Source organism: Lichenostomus cassidix, chromosome 5, assembly GCF_008360975.1.
Source record: "Lichenostomus cassidix isolate B80296 chromosome 5, HeHo_3.0, whole genome shotgun sequence".
NCBI lineage: Eukaryota > Metazoa > Chordata > Aves > Passeriformes > Meliphagidae > Lichenostomus > Lichenostomus cassidix.
This window is the reverse complement of record NC_139486.1, coordinates 30,928,180-30,947,318: the sequence shown is the minus strand read 5'-3', so window position 1 is coordinate 30,947,318 and position 19,139 is coordinate 30,928,180. Positions and strand designations below refer to the sequence as shown.

The following is a 19,139-nucleotide window of genomic DNA, read 5'->3' as shown; positions in this document are numbered from 1 at the left end:
GTAGGCAAGCAGTAATAGCTGGCATAAGATGAGGGAGAGATGTACACTTTGGTTTCAAGATACTTTAACAACATACCAGTCCTGTGATTCTTGTTCAGGTACTGTACTGCTTGTTCTATTGCAGATTATTATATGAAAAAACCCTCTCATTTAAGTAGCACTGTGCTTCGTAGCAAGCCTTATGAAGTAGTACCAGAAAAGGCTGAGGTTATTCTGAATTAAGTTTCTCATAAAATGTACTGGAAAATCAAGCTTAAGAGTGTGTTTCACTTCAGCAAAATTCTGTTTAATTAAAGAATTTTAATCTTTCTCTTATTTGAGTTTTAGAATTAATGTCTGTATGATGGAGGAAAAATACTGTACTTACTGGAAAAGGAGTATTTTAGATTTATGTTAACAGAACATCAACATTTGAATGAATAGATTTCCATCAACTGAATGAGAGAAAATGAATTAGGGGAAAGTGCTTATTTTGGGATTTTTTTTTTTTGAAAATGAAGTATTTTAGTTCTTTTAATTTTCAGAATATTTCTTGGTCTAGGAATGATTTGAAAATCTTCAGAAATAGGACACTGGAAATCAAAAGAACAAATGAGTTCAAGAGAAAAGCTTTAAGCATCTGAATAATTTACAAGTCTGGGATTCTTCTCTGAAAAGCATAGTGTCCTAGAATGCTTGAAAAGCTTTCTTGATCACCATATACTGCATGTGGACTCAGGTTGTGGGCTTGTAATGATCTCCACACCTAGGAGCCATGGTCACCCACCAGCATTCCACTCAGCTATGTGCTGCAGACATAGAACAAAAAATATGTTTTCTGGCTTCAAAACACCTACATACATAATCCAATCCATATGTAGCTATTTTTCAAAAGCAATTTAGAAAAGCTTATTTTATTAGGGTGAAGTTTGACTGCTGAACAAATATAAACTTTCATGCCAAATGAAGAAATATCATTTGTCAAGCTAAACTTTTATAACTCTTTTCACAATTTTTTGATGCATCTTATGTATTTGATGGCTATAAAAGAATTTGCCAAGAAAACGAAAGCCATAAAACAGCCCTCATGCATTTGCTTTTCTTTTTCTTGCGTCTCCTGAAGCTGTAGGAGGTGTTTGCTGACATGCTTGGCTTTCAGGACACCTCTGGAGCAACATGATCCGAAAAGTGACTCAGCTAAGCAAACTGAGTTTGTGTGAACATAAGAAGCCCTCACAGTCTGAAGTTGTAACCTGGAATTCTGAAAAGAGGCATCTGAGGAGCTCAATGTGTTACTTGCGTACATATTTCACTATATGACAGCTATGAAATGTAATTTCCAGTTAGGCTGCAAAACTGAAAACTCCCTTACAAACATTATTGCATCCCAGCATCTTAAACAGATTGCATATACTTTCAAGACATGAGTAGATACTTCATGCACAGTTCTGGCAAAATAGTCCCTTTTACTCCCTTCTCACTGTGGTGAGAGGCAGCTTGTTGTGTGACCACCTGTATTGCAGGGTGTTACCTGTGGGGGATTCTGTGCAACACCTGTGGAGCACACAGTGTCAGGCTGGCAGGTAAGGTAGAGAGTGGGAAGTCAAAAGATCTAGGCTTTTTTCCTGACTCTGCCACTTGTGTCTGTAGTGAAAAAACAAGTAAAGAAGCAGGAAAGCTATTTTATTATGTAAGAAGATTTGCAAGGCTTTTGTTTTGGTTTGTTTTGTGGGTTGGTTAGGTTTTTTGGGGTTTTTTTACTATCCTATTGCCCTCTTTTCAAAATTGAAATCTTGTCTGTTCTTTTTGCTTTTACTGGCAGTAACCATATAAAAACAGAATACCAAATTTTAAAAAATGTAGTTTTGCAGGAATGAAAAAGCTGAAGCTTTCTTTTTGTCTGAGACAACTTACTTAGAATTTCTGCATTTTTACTTGAAATCATGTCACAGAAAATGGCTGCTGCGTTACCAGAAGGAAGGAACTCTCTCAAATGGTTCTACTGCTGCTGCATCAGTTGCTCCACTTCTTAGAATACTAATGGAGGTGGGAAGAAAAAAACTCATCCTCGCTGCCATTTTTTATTTAGATTGTCTCTCTGTCAAGAAGAGATATAGGAGGCACAAGTTCACCCCCACACCTCCATACTTTATCATGTTTAACTCACACCAATTTTCTCTTGACTCCATTTCCCCACCTATAAAACTGCAGTAGGGAACAGTTTTCAAAGGAACACTTTTGGCCTAAGTCCTTAAAGCTAATTGGGTACCAAAGTTCTTCTGACATAAGCAATTTATAGAGGAGTTGAGAGTTCAACTTAATCCAGAAAGATAAAACATAGTTTTCTAAACTTTCACCTATTTTGTGTCTATGTGCTTGAATACATCCATTCTGAAAGTTTTAAATGCTTTTAATAGGGAAGAAGGCCTTTTAACTTCTGTAATTCTCCCCAATAACAAAAAAAAAAAAAAAAAAGAAAAAACGGATCTTTCCAGTGAATAAGCCAAGCTTTCACTGTTGTGGCCAAAAAAAAAAGTTTAAAGGCAGGCAAAGAATTGTTTAACCAGTTGTCATTTCCTAAAAGAACTGCTGGTTGACTTATATAATATTTTTACTATATACATAAACGCAAACTGATAGTTAAGTGCTTTGATAAGGAAGGTGGATCTGTGCACATACTTCATTTTTTTGCTGACCTTAGATTCAGACCTGAATCCTACAGGGGCTTGCCAGATGCTAGACTTTGTTTTCAGTGGAACTATTCAGAGTGTATTATGTGAAGCACGCATAACCATCCAAGAGACTTGAGTCAGGTGAGCCTTGCTAAAAGACCCAAAAATCATTTATGTATACCTCTTTCCCCAGTTACAGGACTTTCTAGTTAGTGTGCGTATTAAAATGCTAAACTTTATGAACTTAAGAATTAAAAAAACAATAATAAAATACAAAAATAGTCTGTTTTTTAATCTGTATGGTTACCAAAAATTTACTCTTTCAAAAATTGCCAAAAGAAAAAAAAACACTTCTGGGAAACTACACACGCGAGCCTAAGGCCAAATCTCTTTTCTTGATATTTCCAACAACTGCTCTGTTTTGCTTCTTCGGTTTCCTTGTCAAAAGTATCCTGCTTAGCTTGTTTGGCTAAGGGCAGTTGGATATTTATTCATTGATCTTTGCTTTTTTGCATTATCTTGAATTCTAATTGGAGTTTTTCAAGTCTTACTACTTTATACTCCAAACATAGCTACAACAGACATCGCTCTTCCATTTGTGTAGAGCTGTTCAGAATCATAACAGAGCTGTCATCTTACATTCTGGGACTAACCACACTGCCCAGCAGTTCTCCACTAGCTGCTTTCATTGGCAGTTTGAATGAATGATTTTTTTTTTCCCCCCTCGCAAATAACATGTGATTCAAAGTGCCTGGAAAAGTGTTAAGTCACTTGATGTTAGGAGAGATTCTGTAAATAGGACTGGGAGCAGTCCTCTAGGTGTTTGTAATTAATCAGGCACCAAACACTTGAAGCTTTTGGATGCACTTGTAAAAAGTCTAAAAATGTAAACAGTTTTCTTTACCCTCCCCAGGAAGTCTTAGTGCATTAAAGACGTAAGCGAAGAAGTTAAATTGCAAGTGATCAAATCAATTCCACTTCAGATCAGACTGTGGCAGGGCTTTTTGGTTCTCAACCAGATGGAACTAGACTTCTTGTGAAGAAGGTGTTATTATTTCTTGTCAAGGTTTCAAAACGAGCATAGGCATTCATAGTAAAAAAACTACTTCTTTTTGTTTTGTTTTGTTTGTTTTAAATATATGAGGACACTTAGAGGAAAGAATCCTTGGGAGCTGATGTCACTAAAAGTTACCAGACACACTTAAAAAAAAATAATCTCAGCAATTTCTTATTCTTCTGGTCTGACAAAAGAGAAAACAGAAATGAACAGGATATTCTCCTGTGCTGCAAGGCAAAGAAGAAACCCTCCTTTTTAATATAGTGAATTCTTGGATTCAGAGTTTGAGTTCTTCTGGCTATACCTTTCTTATACATTTCTTTCTATTCTTAATGTAACAATAGCAGAAGTTGTTACATTAAGAAAGCTTTGATGTAAAAACATACAAGAGACAAAGTACAGTGTTTTTTATCTTGATGTAATTAGTTGAGATAAATCCAAATGAGGGCACAGGATATCTGGAAGCAGAAAGCATATTTTATCCAGTGGAGATAGGATGATTTGTTTAGAAAGCCTCTGTGCATTAGGAGGGGAAGTCACTGATGTCATTTCAGGAAATGACTTATGGGATGCTGTAATCAGGTGTAACAAAACCTGCTTCCCAGGTAAAAAAACCCTACCACAACCAAATATGATTCATTTGTTTCTAATTTGGAGAGGTACTTTGTAAAACCAAGTACTTTTATGGTTTAGTCTTTCCAATCAAATTATTTGTTTGATCTGTAGTCCAGATCCTGCTTGCTTTGAGTATTCTGCCACCAGCTGATGTAAAAGCTTTGAAAACCCCTTCAGTACTTGGACCCACATATTTTAATAGGGCAAATTCTACATGAATCTGCCTTGAAGAGAATTATTCATGCTGGTGTGATTAAAAAGACTGTCTTAACTTCAGTGCTGAAAATGTTTGTAATAAGACACATCTTGCTATAAGGAGATGTCATGTTAGCAACAGTGACAGGGTCCCGTAGGCCCACTGGAGCTCTTGGTCAGCAAATCCTGTACATTACAATGATTGCAAGATTAAATTTGTCACTGGAATGCTAATAGTAAGGAAGTGGAGTTTTTAAATGCTTCCTTTTCAGCGGATGCAAAATGATCTAAAAATATTTTTAAAGTTATTTGAATAAAGAATGCACAGTCAAGCAAATGAACTCTTGCTAGTTTCCAAGTCTTGCTAAATGTAACATTCTTCCAATAATTTGGGTAAAAGCTAAATATGTCTAACTTTCCTGAAAAAACCAATACACAAAAAGTGATTGAAAGGAGGCTGGTGGTGTTTCAAGAATCAGAAAAGAAAAAGTGATGGTGTCTATCTACTTACTGGAGGTGTTTAAACCAGCCCCTCCAGAGGTGCAGCCTCTTAGCCATGAGGCTGCAGCCTGTTTCGGTGAGACCTGCATCTCCCCTGCTGAGGCTGTTCAGAAATTCAGGAAACATATAAATGAGGACAAGGAGCCAAAATTAGCCATCTACTCTGGAGGATGGGGGTTGCGTGGTTGGCTTGGTTTTGCCATGCTCTCAGAATCTTGTATTTTTATCAGGTGTCTTCCCTAGCTACCCAAACACTCCTTGAGGACTAGCTAGAGCCCAGGTGTTACCCTGTCCTTCCTCGCATTCAGCCTGTCCTGTGAACCACTAGATGATAAATTTGTGTTCATTCTTGATTGCCTTCTCTGGTGTCATTAGAGCTTTGATTCTTTTGCCATAACTCTTACAGACACCGAGTTTGTTTTTTTTTTTTTAATTAAACTGTCTATGTCTGCTGTGGTGTTTTGTGCAATGCCTGGTCCTGTAGACATGTGTGAGGTGAATTGTTGCCAGGCTTGCTCCCTCAGGGAATGTAGGGGAAGAATTGCCAGGTTTGTGGATTCAGGCTGGATTTAGGACTGAGATAGATGTAGAGCTATGCAGGTTCACCAAGTCTCAGACAGTCCTAGGCATGTGCAGAAGTAGAAGTTCAGGCTCCTGAGATGTGTGATTACAAGAAAGCATAGCCTTTAGCTGCCTAAGGAATCAGAAAAGAGAGGCAAGGTTAGAGGAGCATCTGGGCTTTGGTATTTGCATTGAACACAAGTCCAGCAGTGGGTACTTTAGTGGAGCCAGCACTTAACTTGTTTGCAACTGTTCGCCCGTCTTTTAATTGGAAATAGTTCCCAGTTCTGTAAACCTCCAGATGCACAGTAAAATAGACTCAAAGTGTTTTTAACAGGCAGCTGATATTTTAGGAGAGGTTTATGAATGCCTTATCTTAAAGTTTGTGGATTGTTCTTGTTCTTTTAAAGGCTTATAGGTTGCTGCTGAGAATGTAAAAACACAACAGAAAATAGCCAAAATAGTTAGAAATTAGAAAATAGTCTCAACAACTAAAGCAGAAAATAATAAATGTATTTTTAACTGAAAGAAATGTATGTCATTATGGCACATATTGTTTGCCTGCTGGATAACTTTGCACTCAAGAGAATCCTGGAAAACCAGTCTTACAAGACGCCATAACCTCAGACCAGTAACCATCAGAAAGGCTGCAGCAAAGCTGGAGACACTGTGGGATTAGCAGGATGGAGCTATAAAGAATCAAAAGCAGGACATACTTTTCTGCTTTTCTAACTGTGCACACATATGTTACCCATGTATGCACAGAGTCCTGTGGCAGTTCAGTCATAGGGTTTGGGAATTTAACCAATAGCCAGGGTCTGTGCATAAACTATGACCGCCATGCTTATCTGTTACAAAAATTACTTTTAAAGAATTTACTTAAATCAGTTATGACTATTTTTAAGTTGATTAATGGTTTATGCAGAATTAAAAATAGGTTTCTTCAATTGCAGTAACACAGCTTGCAAGCCCATAAATCTTACAGCCATTGCACTACCCGTTGGAATCAAAGTTTTGCAATTCTCTTAGTCACTGTTTGCAGCATTGTTTAAAGGAAAAAAAATAACCAATGGTGAATTATGAATGCTTCTCTGGATGGCTTGCTTTTTCATGGGTCTGTTTTGTCCATTTAGAAATATAAAATGTCACAGTCTGGTATTTTATTTCTGCAATGTAGAAAGGTGTTCTCTATTGAGTTGAGGAATCAGAATCACATTTCCCCATACAGGCTATCCCAGTTGAATTTCAGCCACTTTTAGAGGACTTAGAATGTAGATACTGCACTGAAAGAGCTACTAGGGTTTGGGGTTGGTTTTTTTTGTTTGGTTTTTTTTTGTTTGGTTGGTTTTTTGTTTGTTTTGGTTTTTTGGGGTTTTTTTTTTGTGGTTTCTTTTTTGGGGGGTGGGGTTTGGGTTTTTTTTGTTTGTCACTCAGAATAAAGAATTAATTAAAAGAGGTTAAAACTGAATTCAGCATCAAAGCCATATGCACCTTCTGTGATTTAACAAATATGCCCAGACCTAAAAAATCCCTGTCATCTGTAATGGAGATCTTCAGTGGTTCCCAGGGAAGTAACATTGTTGTATGGTGATTAGGTTCAGAACAAAGATCTGGAGTAAAAGTAGTCAATTTTTATACATTTAATGGTCTCTAACTGAATTACACTGGTTAGGGAATGAGGGAAAGTATGAGACTAGTAACAAATAGCACATTATTTTTCTCTCTGCTTCCTCCTTTGCCTCACTCAGTTTACCATGAAATTTAGCCACTGACTCCCACCACTGTTTTTCTTGGAGAGCAAGAGTAGGTTGAAGAAACACAGTGATTAAATGTAAAAGACAGCCATGCATTGCATTAGGAGCTGCATTTCATGTGTTTCGGTAACAGGAACTACAGAAGAAAATTAAAAAGAGGTGGTTCAGGCCTACCTAATCTTTAAAGTCTGAAGCCATTCTCAATTCCTACCATCTCCACCTCTGCCTATAAATATAGGCCTCCTTAGTAAAACAAGATTTTTTTAAAGCTCTTTTAGTTCCAATTGATAATGCTACTGCCATGACACTCATTTAATGTTTGTTATGCTCCCATGTGTTGAACACATGGTTAGCAGCTCTTCCAACCATCAGGATTCATGTAATCACAGCAGAGCAGTCAGCATCATAAATAATGCAAACATGACAACTGAAACTACATATTTCCTTCTCATGGTAAACTAGGACAATGGACTGGAGTTCAATGCCATTCTTCACCTAACAGCAAAAGGCTTGAATGTGGTAGACCTGGACCACGAATGTACTTGGAACATGGTTCATTTGATCTTTCCATTCTCTTCTATATGAAAATCTTGGCTTAGTTCCCAGTCCTATGGTAGTCAGCCTCATTCGTGAGTGATAGGGTCCTTCATGATAGCAATTCCACATCCTTTGCTTACGTTTCTTTTTAGTTTTTATTTAGTTCACATGTAAGCAGGTCACTGTCAGTGGTTGAGCCCTTCAAGGAAATTTGTTGTCATTGCTCATGATTGGAATCTGTTGACTCTAAGTACAACAAACTGGCAGTTCTTTTAAGGGACACAGTAATTCTTTATTTTAAAAGAACACTTCTTATTTGAGATAATTCCTGAATATGATTATTTTTAAAGAGTATTGAAGGTAATTGCCTTCAAACAAAACTGAATCTTTAAGTGTATACATATGTATCCATATGGCCACAGAGTCAACGTGTTCTGTTGGGTTTTTGTTGTTGCTATCTTTTCTTTAGGGCATATCGGATTGCCATACTATTTGTATCAAGCATGGGAGAAATATAATTCAATCTAACTGTCAATTCCATTAGCCTTAAATGTTGGATTCAGGTGTCTCAAAATTTGAGATAATGTCCTCTGCCCCACAGCCTTGAGAGCTTCTGGCTTGGATGAACAGGTACATTAAATCTTACTGATAGTGTACTTGCCTAATAAAATAGTGAACATATTCATCTCCCTTGTGGATCATGTGGAACTGTATTTTCCTTGGACATCTTAAATTTTTGTAGGGTTGTGGTAGCATCTTCTGAATCTCCCTACCTTGCCCTTCTCCCTTCATAAATTTGAGTGTGTGACTTAAAAAAAACTGAAAAGTTGTCTTTAATCTCTTTGTCCTGCAGATCAAGACACTGCCATTGTGCATGTCAAAAAAGAAATAATTGCATAAAAATTATATCACATTACAAGTGTTAGAGCATTACAGATGAGGTGAGAACTGGTTTCGTGAGCTTACCAACAAAAAAGCCAGAAGACTCCAAGTTTGTTTTGGGTTGTTGTTGTTACAGGTTTTTTCCAAAAAATTTAAATGTTTAAAAATTAGTTTTTGTACACCATGGAAATGAGAACAAAGCCTTTTCAACACTTCCATAGAGCTACTGTTTAGAGGCCTGATTTGAAGGCAAATCTCCTCTTCATCATCAAAAAGCTACTTGTCTTCTTCCCCAACTACTGACATTCAGAAACAAAGACGCTTGAGTGTTACTCTGTTGACAAAAAAACCAAAAACTTAATTGACTTGGTAGTCATCTTTCTGCTGGTGCCCTTCCTCAGTTTAACAGATGAAGATAGGCTTCACCACATTTTGATAAAATAAGCTTCAGGTCAGCTTTACTTGCCGTCCAGTATGTGACTCTTGGGACTCTGACCTCAGACAACTAGTTCCCATTTGCTTTGATTGCTCCTGACATGCTGAATAGATAGCAGCAGGGTTTTATTGCATTTGGTGAATGCAAATGTGCCAGTAATTAGAAGCATATCACTATTTCCCCTCCTTAGAAATTCACTAAGCCTTTTTATATTACTTCTCTGGGTTAACATCTTTATATTCTTTACTAATGAGTTAATTATCAGACTGCACTGTCTTTTAAAAAGTATATAAGTGTGTGTATATGCACATGCACCCCCAGAGTAAGTTTTGTGTCACAAATCAAATACTATAATCGGTTATACTGTGCTTTTTTAAAAATAGAGTCATAAATATTTCTTTACCAGGCAAAACCAGTGTTTCAGGGCAATACACTTTATTTTGTATAGCTTCTTCCAAGCACATTGTGTCTCTAATGCATTAGAGGTAATTAACACACTTGCAAATTTTAAAATAATCTAAAAGGTTTTAATATGCTGAAAATTCTAAACAACAGTATCAATACACATGCTTCTTAATTCACATGCATCATAAACATAAAAGGGTGATTACACCTGCAAGAGCTGTGCAACTATTTACATTCTTGTAAATATTGGTTTGGTGTACTCTGAGGGGGATACCTGGTATCTTTGTTCATTGATTCTGAAAGACCAGCACTGTCGTGATTCTTTTTAAAAAACTACATATACATTTTTGGATTGTTGTGGAGCAGTAGGAGGGACAAGGATTTTTGCTTGGTTGTTTTTTTTTTTTTGTTTTTTGGGGTTTGTTTGGGTTTTTTTGGGTTTTTTTTGGTTGCTTGGTTGGGTTTTTTTAAGAAGTACGGGACTAGCTAATCCCAGTACAGAGAGACAGTTCTACTGTGAAAGTGAAATTAGAATAATGAATCTCATTATCATGGTGTAATAGCTATATTTTATTAAAATTTCACAATAGTACTGCCGAGTCTTTCTGGTGAAACACTCAAGCTGCCTGATGAACTCAGCAGACAGCTGCTCACCACCATGCACTTGACTTGTTCCAGCAGACAGTTCCTGTAAGACACATGATTTGTTTTGTGCAGTGTAAAGATTTTTATTTTTTTTCTTTGCTTGCATATAAGGACAAAACCAGGTCTGAATTGTGGTATTTTCCCTTTGACCTCACTGTGCAGATGTATCAAACGCAGGAGGGCAGCTTATCTGGCAGCCTGCTGAGTATCCCTGTTCTGGCCAGTTTGCAGTACTGGATTTCACATCCCCACACAGGGCTGTAGTGACCTCAAGTGCTTCACAGAATTCCATGTGGGATTACTGTTACTGTTAAGCACGAAATGCTTCTTTGCCCCTCCCTTTTTAAGCCCCCTATTTACTATACACACCTCCTTTTATTATCCACTGGTCCTTAACAAGAGCTTAAAAAATGAAATAAATTGCCATCATGGTTGTTTCATTTTTGTGTTTAAAATGGATTTTACTGGAGCTATAAGGACAGAATGTAGCTCAGATTACTTCAGAGGTATCAACAAAACAGTCAAGTATCTGAAGAAACACCAATTTCTTAGGAATGGCAATCTAACCTCCAACCACACGGAAGCCTTGTGGCTACACCAGTGGCTGGCAGCAGGGTTAGGTGGAAAGAATGACCATTTCACATACCCTGGGCCTCTAGGCATCAGTAGGTTTTAATGTCAGATTTATGCCATTATATATATATATAGACTTTTTGTTGGTTTTGGAGCAACCTTTGTAACTTTGCAGCTTTCAATACCTGTGTGAAGACTAAGCAGGAGTGCAGATAAAAAGAGTAAGCTTAAAACACAGAGAATACAAGTTCTGTCATATGAACAACTAGATTGCTCCCATCCTGTTTCAGCCACTGGAAGCCAAGAGACCTCTGTGATTCATGGAAATTCCTAATTTTTGTGTCATGTGTGAGTATAAACCCCACTGCCTGACATACCATTTCGTTTTCTCTTCAAGATTTTTTCAAAAAAGGAAATACGATGAAAGACTTGTTAGTCCATTCCAGAATGCTACAGAATTTTGCAATCTACCCATAAATGGCAGTGGTACTATTTAGTGGGACAAAAGAAGCAAATGCCATTGACAGTCATATTTGTGCCATCCTGTTAACTTTATGTAGCTAGGAACCTTACTTTCTTATTTGTTTTTTTCTTTTTTCTAAGAGGTCATCATTATTTTGCTGTGCCTTTCTTTAGGAGGGGAAAGGAAACTACTTTTTTTTTCCCCACAGATTTGTAATATTAGCTGTAAACTAATGCTGTTTTCCATAATTCCAATGCTCCATGTACATGGCTTGAAATAATGGCTTGTATTCTTATCTTTCAGAAACAGAGAACTCTGGAATATGAAGTTCTTCAATCTCCTAGGGGCAAGAAGGCAATTTAAGCTTCCCAGAACAACTTCAAGAGCAATGATAGGTACCAGTATTAATAGAGTAGCACAGTTTTTCAGAAGATCAACTGTAATGACCATCATATCCTGGATTTAGATTCAGAGGTTGTTGACACAACCTTACTAACACAGACAAATGTCTCCGTCTTCACTTATAATATGCCTGGGACAAATAATTTAACAACACTAAAATGCACAAATGCTGCAGCTACTAAGACAAAGAGCAGCAGGGGAGATTAATTTCCATATAACAATTCCATTGATAAGGAAGATGTTCAAGTGTTCAGGAAAGTTGTGGGCACAGAATGATTAAAACTAACAGAAAAATAGTCCAGTGAATAGAGTCAAAAAGCAGTTCTTTAATTTTTAAATTTGCACAGCAATAACAGAGATAAACGAGCCTCTGAAATATTTTGGAAAATGTCACTTTGCAAACCTTGTAGATTGCTTAAATGTTTACTAAAATGAACCAAAAGCCAAAATTCTCAGCGTAAAATAAATACTTCATCTTTGCTAAGTAACAATATTTGTGAACAAAACATAAAACTATAATTTTCATGTGTCAAACACAGTAACATTTAAGATTAAATGTTGGAGTCAGACTTGGCATTTTTTTTCATCTTCCTATTTACAAGCTTCTCATTAAGACCATTTACCTCACATTAGCTATTAAAATGACTAACATTCTTTAAGTTTGCTCCATGACTAAAATAAAAACAACAGAAATGTCCTTTTACCGTATGTTAACAAAAAGCAGAACCATATTTTTATCATCCAGGGGAACATACTGTTAGAAATACAGCTGGTTTTCATCTACAATTACATAAATAATAAGCATGCTGCCATTCACAAGGATTTTAATAGATGATTATATATAAGCAATATCATGATCTAGACGAGGATGGCATGAGTTTTTACCTTTCATTTTTATTGTACTTATTTAGGATCTTTGTCTTCATCTGAAAATTGTGGAACAGACTTCTTTGCTACAACATTATCCAGTCGCTGTCCTTGCAAATACGGGTTCACACTCTGAAAAAATTTAAAATTATTTAAACTTATCAGCAACAGGGACACATATAAAAGGTAACTAGCATTAGTGGACATATTTATGTATTTCTTATCTGTCAGATACTTGCAGACTTGAAAGAAAATTGCTTCCAGAGATTAAATCTAAAAGTCAATCAGTGTTTTGTTTCTAATTTTTTTTTTTTTGTGCAAGAATTTAATTCAATCCACTGAAAGGAATACTAAGTGAAGGAGGACTACCAGCAATGTAGAACAATCTGAATTAAACACTACCTTTTTGCTCCACTCCTCCTTGCCTCAGCTCAGCAGAGAAGCAGCAGCAGTTCTAACTCCCTAATTCTTGAGGCAGGACAGAACTTGTTAGAGAAGTACAGGTAAGCTTTAGCTTAAATCACTAGCCCCTGATGGCCATTGTGGTGGGAGACAAATTAGAGACCACAGTAACATTTTGACCAAAGCCTCTTCTTCAGCCTGTCTGCTCTCCAGGAAACCCCTCCTTGCTTCCTCTCTTGATGCTGCGATAAAAAACTGCTGGCACAGAAGCAGAGCCAAGCAAGGTTTTGGCATGGAAAATGGCTCTCATACCACTGCCAGAACAAGGGAATGCTGGAAAGAAGATTCCTGGAGAGGGTTTAACCTCACTTTGCACCATACAAGCAGCACAACGTGAGGCTGAAGATGAACAGATCCTGTCTCATAACTGTTTGGAGATCATAGATGGAAGTAACATAGAAAGCCTATGCTTGAATTTTATCTCTATCAGTGGAATAAAACATATTTACTGTATTTGCAAGTGGCAAGCAGTTTAGTGGAGCTTCAGTATTAAGTAACATTTACAACAACGTTCTGGCCTGTTACAGTGTCAGTGTAAGCAAAATTCAAGTATATATTATCTCCTTCACACAGATATAGACTGAAATTCTAGCATGCACATTGTTGATGCTAATAAAATTTGTTTGCCTAAAGACAAACTTCAGAGGATTGTGAATTTTCCAGTATCTCCTGATTCTTGTCAGGCTGACTGTGTCACAGAAATTACTTTTCTTGAGATATTTCTGTGCTTCTTTCACCAAAACTTAGGAATTAAAAGAAAAAAAAAAAGGGCATTCAAAATGAGCACAAAATATTTATTTTCAAATATCCCAACTATTTGTTGAATCTCTGGAAAAGATTTGGGGTTTGTCTGTCTTCAAGTTTATGCCCTTGGGTTTTTCCAGATTTGTGGATGCTATCACTAATACTTAGTCATAGCACGGAGCAGCCCTTTTGCTTGCTTCTATTGGTTTTGGAGTGTTTTGCCTGCTGCAAGTGAGAACAAAAATACTAAGAACCAGAAATGAATGTGGAAAAATCTTTGAAAATAAACTAAAACTCCAATGCTTTAAATTGTTAGAAATAAGACATATGTAAATGATTTGTTTGTGTTTGTTTAAAGAAGTTCTGTTTAATGTTAATTTAGTGAAATTCAACTGTTGCATAAACTTCTAGGAATTATTTGAAGATTCCTAGGAAGATTAATTGGTCTTTTTTTTGGAATGGTACTTGCTTGCTACTTTTTGTAATAAAATAGAAGAGAATGAGACTACATAAAATTTTGAATCCTTAACCAACAAAAGAAAACACAAAATATGATGCAAAATACTTTGGCTGATTTAACTAAAAAATGTTTAATCCTATGCAGCTGTGCAGAATTCAAAGTAATGCAAGTTCCCAAGCACCTTCATGCACAGCTCTGAGCTCGTGGCAATGTGACTTAGTGGTCACAGAAGTGCTCCTGACACTTCTGGACAGGGCTGTCTGCAAGCATAGAAATTTTAAAAAGGGGAGAATTGCTAATTAAAATTATACATCACTGTAGGCTTGTCTTGCACTGCGATTGCTGCAAAGAAACTAACACAGCAGCAAATGGTAAACATACCTTTGCTTTATATACTGATTGTGTGTATGTATGCTTGCACGGCTGTTTATACAGGTGCATATAAATATCAGAATATACACACATGCTTAGAGTACGCGGTTTTCTGGACTCCAGTAGTGCCTCTGTGACTGTTTTACTATAACCCTCTATACACACAAGAGGGTTACTACATACACTGTTACATAGGACTTTTTTTAAGCTCAGATGGAGATATTTGGATGCAAATGATCAATCTGTTGCCACTTCCTGAAACTATGTCTGTGCAGAAAGCTGTGGAGGAGTAGCAGGGAGCACAAAAGGCAGGAGGAGAATCCAGTGGACTTTTTTATTTCTAGAAAAATACACTCCACTGCTGACAGTTCTGGGTTACCCTTCTGCTCATAAAGTGAAAATTCAGAATTGTTCATTAAAGCAGTAGTAATTTAGTAATAAGTAACATGTTGGTGCTAGGAAAGTAAGTCTGCTGTAAAGAAATTCACCTTCCAAATTCTGATTTACCCCTGGCCATGTAACTGTCATGTGTTTCCAGCTAGTACTTCTTTTGTATCTAATTATGTCAGCCAGCTCAAAACCAGAAAATGTTCTTATATTTTTCTTTTCTTTTTCCTCATGTATATATTGCATGAATTCCACTTTAAACTGCTATTCTACCTGTTAATAAATATTCCACAAAACTATTTCCAGAGTAAATTCTACTTACTTAAAAATTAAAGTCAGGTGCCTACCCTTTCCTCTTTTTCAACCAACAAACTCAAAAATCAAAGGTAAGCACAAGGCAGATACTAAGCTCAGGTCAGATCATTAACTTATGGTTGAAGTGTCAACCACCAATGATGTCTAAATCAGGAAGAAATCAACTTATCTACTTATTATCTAGCAAAGACTTACAGTCTGAGAGTTAAATAAATAAATTGTCTTCACTTATGCTTGTTATTTTAAATTATATTTACTTCATTTGCAATATAAACTGTGCTGTCATATTTTGAAAAGCTACTTTCTGGCAGAGAGCTAGACTTTTCCTTTTTCTAAAAATAATACACTAGGAGCAAAGCTAAAGGCTTTGACTCTGCCTGAAAGTGATTTTTTTTTAAATAAAAGAAAGGCTGACACTAGCAAAAAAGAGAATAGTGGGGCAGACTGTGCAGAATGTCCGTGATACGTGGATTGCCTTCCTTGTTTCAGGAGCAGAACAGTGAGAACCCATTCATCTTTGTCTTTCTACCAAGTGGCACAGAGAGATAGGAGTTTCATCCAGGGTAAATCAGATAAAGAAGCATAGATAGTGGTAATTAAATTTACTAATATTTTTAGTAGGAAATGTCAAATTCTGTTTTAGAGACAATTAAATAACTTTAAATGGTTTTAAGCAAATAAGATACATTTTAAAACACAGATAATATGAAGTTTTATAATCTTCTACATGTAAGTGCATCTTCTGAAAGTAAAAGGTTATTTAGAGGAATAAATCTTGTACCCACTGTTCAGTCCTGAAGCTGGCTATAGTTTATCCCAGAGACTCCCTCACTTTACACATAATCTAAGGTATAATACAAATGCAATAGACTAACTCTTCATTTCAACAATATGATTTTAATTCTTATTAGTTCTCTAGATTATATAGGGGCTATAAAATATTCTGATACTTACCCTCTTTCTTCTTTTTGGACCACCATTGATTTTCTCAAAGAAACTCTTGCTCTGGAAGGGAAAAAAAAACAACACACCCACCAAATTCATTACACTCTTCTTTTAAAATACTACTTCCACTGTTAAATATTAGCAAGTCTAGAGAAGTGTGTAGTTTTATGGGAGAAATAAACCACAAATAAATACTTGTATATTCGTGCTAACATTCGCCGTTCTTCAGGAGCAGTCCTAGCCTTATCAACAAATTTAAAACCAGTAATTTTCCACTACGTTGTCCCCCATGTTCTGGCAGTAAGTGCTTGAAGTATGTGCTGGTATTGTCTGGATGTTCCCCATCGTGTGATACATGGTATAAATACATATATACTTTTTTGGTTTTTTCTTTTTTTTAAGAAAAGGCACAAGGAAAAAGAAGGAAAATAAGAATGGGAGGGAGAAGAAGCAGGAGTATGTGCCTCTGGTATATCTTTCTAAACGTTTGAGGTGACACAAGAACAGAAGCAAAAAAATACTTGTTTTACAATGGATTTTCTAATTCCTTTTAAAAGCAGAATAGGCGTCATTCCTACTGTTTTGTTGTCTTTGCTTATTCCCTTCCAGATATCAACACTTCCCAGTGCAAAGTTCTGCTGAAAGGAGTTCAGCGCCAACTCTTCTTTTGTTTAAGTAGTGCCCTCAATAAAGTTTCTAAAAACCATTTGGTCTATAACATTTTTAATGGCAAACCTTTTAAAAACTGCCAGAAACATCTTGGCAGAAGAGAAAGTTATGATGATGAGAAAAAAGAAAAAAAAAAAAACCAACACAAAAAACCCCCTCTGACCACAGTTTACATAAGTGCATCCACATATTGTTGTATTTCTTATAAGTAGTGAATTCTAATAAAGTCTGGAATAACACACACATGCTCAACACATTTTGTTTCAGTTCTGTGTTATGAAGAAAACCAAAACCAAACCCTAACCTGAAAATGGAGAGAAGAATTACATGTATAAAACCAGAAGACTATATAAACAAGGCCATTAATTCTGCTATAAACAACTGACCTAACATTGATTATATAAATAGAAAGTGTAATTCTAGCACGAGACAAATTCACCAAACACTTCTAACTCTCTCTGCAGCCTTGATATGAGAAAAAACAAACATTTTCAAGTGTTACAATGAAATCTGCCAAAATTGTCTGTTTTGTACTTCTTGTGTTCATTAAACCTCAAATTCACAAGGCCTATCTCTTGTCCAACCTCAGTTATTTTCTGAGCTGTGCCAAAAGAGAACAGAGATGATGTTGGCCAAGGGGGACATTCTTGGCTAGTCATTTATGCGAGCTCACTTCAGGAAAACTTAAATTTAACATTTTAAAGAAACTTAAGGATGCATGAATTATTCTCCTTAGGAAACAAAGCACCACCAAAACCTCTCTTTGTAAACTATTTGACCTTATACTTTCATGAGAGGAAAAAGGGTGTTTCTGAAATAAAAAGAATTTAATGGACTACTGGAGCTAGCATTTCTGTCATTCAAAAAAATTCCTTATAATTGAAGTGTTCCTGCTCAAGGAAATCATATTTTGTTTAGTCTGTTTGGGAATGTTTTAAGACCCTGAGTACTACTGTAGTGTTATGTGGAGTACAAAGCAAATATGGTTATGGAGCATGAGCTATGAACATATTTGTATGATAATAGCAACCCTGAAAATATGTTCCACTGCGTAATGGCCTGACCTCATCAGCCACCAAAATTTGCCCGTGAAGTGTTCATCCTTAACCGAGAGTTTGTTAGGAATGAAGGCACAGAGTTTCTTCAGCTACAGATATACCTCATAGAGAGACATGCTGCATGTGATTTGCTACTTTTCCCTCACTCCTGGAGCTTCCTTTGCGTCCTCTTGGCTACTTGGATTAGAGTACTACAAGTTGGGATTTGGGTGGAAAAAAATCAGAAGTTAAAATGCTTACAACCAACAAAATATATAAGTGGTTTTTACATTTGTATTGTAAATTGCATATTGTAAATGATACTGATATTGTAAATGATGATTTGTGCAAGGCCTTCTGGATGCCAATGCTTCTTCAAACCATCTAAAGACCCAATTTGCAAGATGCAAGAAATGCACACTTAGCATCTGTGTCCTGTAAGGAGAAGTCTGAACTGGGGAAAAAACCCTGAAATCTTAGGAACTATAGTGGTACATTAAGATAGGAAACTCCAAAAGTCACTCTCCCACTATTTCCACTGTCCCCTCTATATTTGCCACATATGAAAACAGGGGAGGAGAGTATAAACTGTGGGTCTCTGTAAATGAGTCTGTTCCTGAGACTTGTCACAGGTCAGCATATTGATATATAGGGAGTTGTCCCAAAGGCAGAGAAATACTTCCCCTTTCCTCCCAATTCTAACCCAGTATGTATTTATTATGATTTACATATTTATTATGATTTATATATTTGTATCTGCATATGTACTAGCAGTATTTGCACACAATATTTAGCATCTACATAATCAACACTTTGCTGCATGAGACAGCTTCTAGACTTTCTTGACCCTTATAAGATGTGTCTGTTGCTCACAGGATACTGCAGAGGTCCCACAGCTTTGCAAGCATGATGGTCTGTCCCCAAAACAAGCCAATGAACCTGTTCCTGTCCCATTTGGACAAGCAGGTCCTTTTTTGCTGACCTGCTAATATAATTTGGGTTTTTCTGTGGTTACACTAAGGAATTCATGTTGGCTCCTGGAAGGACAAGTCACTGGGGACTGTAACACTTCCTTAAACAGTCAGTTGTGGTAAAAGGCTGGGGAAAAGCTCCCCCAAGAGCTGGGAGCACATGCCAGCCTCCATGGGCCCAGGAGATGCTGGCTCCAAGGGCTGCAGATAGTGGTGACAGCCTAGTGCCTACA

At 36.6% G+C, this 19,139-nt stretch overlaps 1 protein-coding gene and 1 long non-coding RNA gene across 5 annotated transcripts in view; one reads left to right on the top strand and one right to left on the bottom strand.

The window, feature by feature from the left end:
* Nucleotides 1-9,607: 9,607 nt before the first annotated feature.
* SCG5 (secretogranin V) overlaps nucleotides 9,608-19,139 on the bottom strand; it is a 28,971-nt gene continuing 19,439 nt past the window's right edge. For all 4 annotated transcript variants that reach the window (XM_085062044.1, XM_085062041.1, XM_085062042.1 and 1 more), the window contains exons 5-6: nucleotides 16,239-16,289; nucleotides 9,608-12,676 (exon numbers count right to left, since the gene is read on the bottom strand). In XM_085062044.1, the coding sequence (XP_084918170.1) occupies nucleotides 12,581-12,676; nucleotides 16,239-16,289 (147 nt within the window). In that variant the 3' untranslated portion in view covers nucleotides 9,608-12,580. The remainder of the gene's footprint in view (nucleotides 12,677-16,238; nucleotides 16,290-19,139) is intronic.
* LOC146436257 (uncharacterized) lies at nucleotides 12,591-13,644 on the top strand. The gene is made up of 2 exons (XR_014852597.1): nucleotides 12,591-12,730; nucleotides 12,867-13,644. It is a non-coding gene; the product is annotated as an uncharacterized LOC146436257 (long non-coding RNA).